The sequence below is a fragment of the Nycticebus coucang genome, chromosome X (assembly GCF_027406575.1).
Source record: "Nycticebus coucang isolate mNycCou1 chromosome X, mNycCou1.pri, whole genome shotgun sequence".
Lineage (NCBI taxonomy): Eukaryota > Metazoa > Chordata > Mammalia > Primates > Lorisidae > Nycticebus > Nycticebus coucang.
In genome coordinates this window covers 12547179-12551200 of record NC_069804.1, presented here as the reverse complement: position 1 = coordinate 12551200, position 4022 = coordinate 12547179, and the positions used below count along the sequence as shown (strand labels likewise).

The following is a 4022-nucleotide window of genomic DNA, read 5'->3' as shown; positions in this document are numbered from 1 at the left end:
CACAGGTAAATACCTAATAGCAGGGGAAGAAATTTTCATTATATAAACATATTTGAAGCAAATTATAATATATGATTTTTTGATCATGTTTGTATTGATTTTTATTTTTTGACCTATTTATTTAAGCATATCTTATTTATAGTTAAAATAAATGTGTCTGTTCAAGGTGAAAAGTAGAAACAATTATTAATAAAATGTCAACAAGAAGGTAGTTATGGCCGATTTAAAACGTTCTACCTTTGGCTTGTCCATATTTTGTGAGACTATTTTGCAAATTTGCAATAAAAATAACTATTTTTAACATTATGTAGAGTGAATTACAAGTGGCAGCAGACCCAGGGTTGGTAGTCTGCCTTCTGACCAGAGGGTAGACCGGCAGGCATGCAAGGTAAACAAGCCCACCTCCATCTTCATAATGATGATCCTTTATGAAGTGGGTATCATCCTCAACAGCATCAACTCAAAGCCTGATGCAATTGAATAAACTGCCTGGTGGCTCATCCTGACACTCAAGGTATCTCCCGAGGTCAAGGAGCTGACATGCATCATCCTAAATGATCAAATCATAAAACAGTTCATGAAGTATTGACCACTGAAAAACTTAAATCTTCCTAATGATTCAGGAAAGCAGTCCCCAAGGTTCACTCTGAGGACATCCCTGTAATAAATAGAACCTGACAGAGAAAAGGATATAGGCAATTAATGACATCTTTTGCAGAAAGGGATGTTAAATGATGGCAAATACACACTTTCTTCCATAGTTTAATTATACTTGCAAATTGGTTTTAAGAAAGGGTAGGTCTTTGGCCACTGGAGTGATTTCACCATATCATGAGTCTATTGAAAAAGGGAATTATCGTATCATTAAATTCTGAAATAGGCGGCAGAACTGTTACAAAGTTATACAATGCAAAATAAAATAGCCTATTCTTGTGAACTGTAAGATATTTTGGAGAGGAGGACTTATGACTAAGGAAGTTGATGACAGTGTTTTGCTCATGATTGACCATCATAACTGATAGGTGAGGATGAATTAATTTCATGCTAAATTTAGTCAATATTTCCCTTCTGCACACCTCACTCTGTACTCTGTTGGTGCCTATAAAAGAGAAAAATGTGGGTAGGTTAATGTAGGACACTAAAGCAACCTTAAGATTTACATAAGCGTGGGTTCAAATCAGAGCCTTTTCTCTCTAAAGAATTGACTACATTTAAAATAAGATTTAAGTATGCAATTTGTTCACCATTTGTCAGACACACTTCCAGTGTTTAAACCAAGCACCACAAGTTAATACTCTCCTAGGTTCCTACGAACCCAGCAAAAATCCAGCAAAATCTGACTTCTGACTTCAAGTCTTCCCCCTTCCTCCATTTGCAGGTGGGAAGAAACACCCTATGGTGGGGACAAATATGCTGGGGTTGCCACAGGAAAACATCTACTGTGGGAGAGCCAATATCTTTCCTGGTCAATTTTTTATTATTATTATTATTACTAAATCATAGCTGTGTACATTAATGCAATCATGGGGCACTATACACTGGTTTTATATACCACTTGACATATTTTCGTCACACTGGTTAACATAGCCTTCCTGGAATTTTCTCAGTTATTATGTTGAGACATTTACATTCTACATTTAGTAAGTTTCACATGTACCCTTGTAAGATGCACCATAGGTGTGGTTCCACCAATCACCCTCCCTCCGCCCATCTTTTGCCAGGTATAATGCATACTTTTATGCCCAAATTTTTGAGGGAAAAATAAGTATGTGCACTATACTTGGATAGTACTAGTTCCATATTTATATAAGTGTTTTTAATTCTTTTATTTATGCTTAGGTGTTAAAGTGTAACTCTAGAAAGCAATAATGATATCCATATGCAAAATAATACCCTGGAATACATCAATCAGTTTTCTTGAACTTACAATGAACTTGCAACAAAAGCACTTTTGGCCAGTGAAGAGTGACGTGTTTCTCTTTGTGTACTTCAGGTGGGAGCTAGCAATCTAGGTGATACGTTTACAAAATTATTGGAAAACATCTTGTACTGTGTATCTGTTCTTGTGTTTTGTAATTATTAGTTACATAAAATTTCTTATACCATAATATACTTAAGAATAAATGCCAAAATTTCTTTATATACAAAAAACAAGTACCTAAATATAAACAAAAATTTGAATTAAAAAATTAAAGTGAAACCTTTTTTTCCTGAAAGTGTGGTTCAAAAATGTGGGTGTGGATTATACACGGGAGCATATTATACATGGCAAAATACAGTAATCTGTTTTAAACAAGATTTACAAGGTCCACTCATTGCAGTTGATTATGGCTTGGAAGTCTCTATAATTGAATTACTGAGCTTCCTCCTTCTATTTTATTGTAGAAGGAAATCAAGTCTTGTGAATTTTATTTTCTAGCTTTGATCTATCTGGTTGTGGGTTGGGATAGACTTGCCCAAGTGATGGCCTAAGGAAAGGCCAAATTTCTTATTTTTCTGTTCATCTTATACCTTTTTTTTTTTTTTTTCATTAAGAATCATGCCCAGAAGTTTAGGTCAAAGAGGCTACTTGGAGCAAAATATGGTGGTGTCTCATTCCAAATATTCTCCAGACGTTTCTTCCATCCTTCCAGGATCTGAATTCGGGCATCCTCTGGAGTGTGCCCAATGCTGCATGTCAGTTGAGGTTCTAAGCCTTGGAAGCCACAGAAATGCAAGGTGCCACTCTGAATTGACCAGAGAATGATATTCATGTCCCCATGGACACTGTGAAGAGAACACATGGAGCTGCTGATCCCTTGTCATACATGGCAGCATATGTGTATGCAAACTCTCCTGTCAGCACTCGCTCAAACCAACCTTTCAGAATGGCAGGTCCTCCAAAGCACTGCAGTAGGAACTGAAATATCACAAGATTTGCAGCTTCCAGCTTCTTTTGTTCAGCCACAATATCTGGGCTCAGACGGCCTTCTTTATAAGCTAGAACAGACTCAGCAAGATACTGAAAGTTCTCAGGGTTCTTCCGTTTACCTGTGGTGTCCTTTCTGGAAATGATGGGATTGAAGTCCATGGTATAGAGGTCCAACTCGGCAACCTCCCATCCTTTCCTCTTCAAAGCTTCTGCAGCAACCTTCTTCATAGCATATAGTTAAAGGATGTCCTCTCTGACTGAACCAGTACGATCATGGCTCCGACGGAGTCGGGGGTTGAGTGGTTGGGCTGGTGGTTGTTTCCGGGCAACCACGACCTGAGCAAGGTGCCCAGCTGGGCAATGCAGACTTTAAACGGAGGAGTCCCCTTCCTTCTATTTTTTAAATTCTTACATTCGGGATTTGTTGGATGGACCCAGTTATTTGTTCTGAAGAATACAGCATGGTTTAGAATGGATTTTGATGATTACTTCCTCATGGTATCATTTAACTTGTTCCTCTCTTCCCATAAACTTTTTATTTTCCACAGATTGATAGACTTTGAGGCTTAGTATCCAATGTCAGTTCCATTTTTAATGACATGAGCGTGATTACAGGATTCAGCCCAATCCTTTCATTATGAAGCTATCAACCTTTCACCTAATAGTTTGATATTTATTAATAGTTGTTGGCTACATTATTTCTTCAATAGTTAAAAAATAGTAATTTTTCTAATTCTGTTCTGTATTAGTTAGCAAGAATTTTTCCATGAAGAGAAATTTCCCTTCATGAACTTTTATTTTCCCTCATATATAGGAAAGGAAGACTTAAAACTTGATTCTGCAACTTCATCAATTTTCAACTTAATTTGTTGGTGGAACCTCTAGAGACAGTAGTTCTTAACTGTCATTATATGACAGTTGAACTCATGCATATCAATTAATTGCCATCATATTTCTTTTTCATGATCAAATTGCCCCATCTTGGTCCAGTGTCCTTTTGACATAATTGGAATAGTTTTCTATAGCATCCTCTGTCTTCTGGTATAAAAAGAGAAATTCATTGAAGCAAAGACCCAGCAGAAAGGTAGGTGGGCTAGGTTCCCAGATATGT

At 36.9% G+C, this 4022-nt stretch overlaps 1 protein-coding gene across 1 annotated transcript; it reads right to left on the bottom strand.

The window, feature by feature from the left end:
* Positions 1 to 2589: 2589 nt before the first annotated feature.
* Positions 2590 to 3185, bottom strand: LOC128578366 (NAD(P)H dehydrogenase [quinone] 1-like). Its single transcript, XM_053580953.1, has one exon. The coding sequence runs from the start codon at positions 3137 to 3139 to the stop codon at positions 2750 to 2752; it is 390 nt and encodes a 129-aa protein (XP_053436928.1). The 5' UTR covers positions 3140 to 3185; the 3' UTR covers positions 2590 to 2749.
* Between the last annotated feature and the right edge of the window lie 837 nt (positions 3186 to 4022).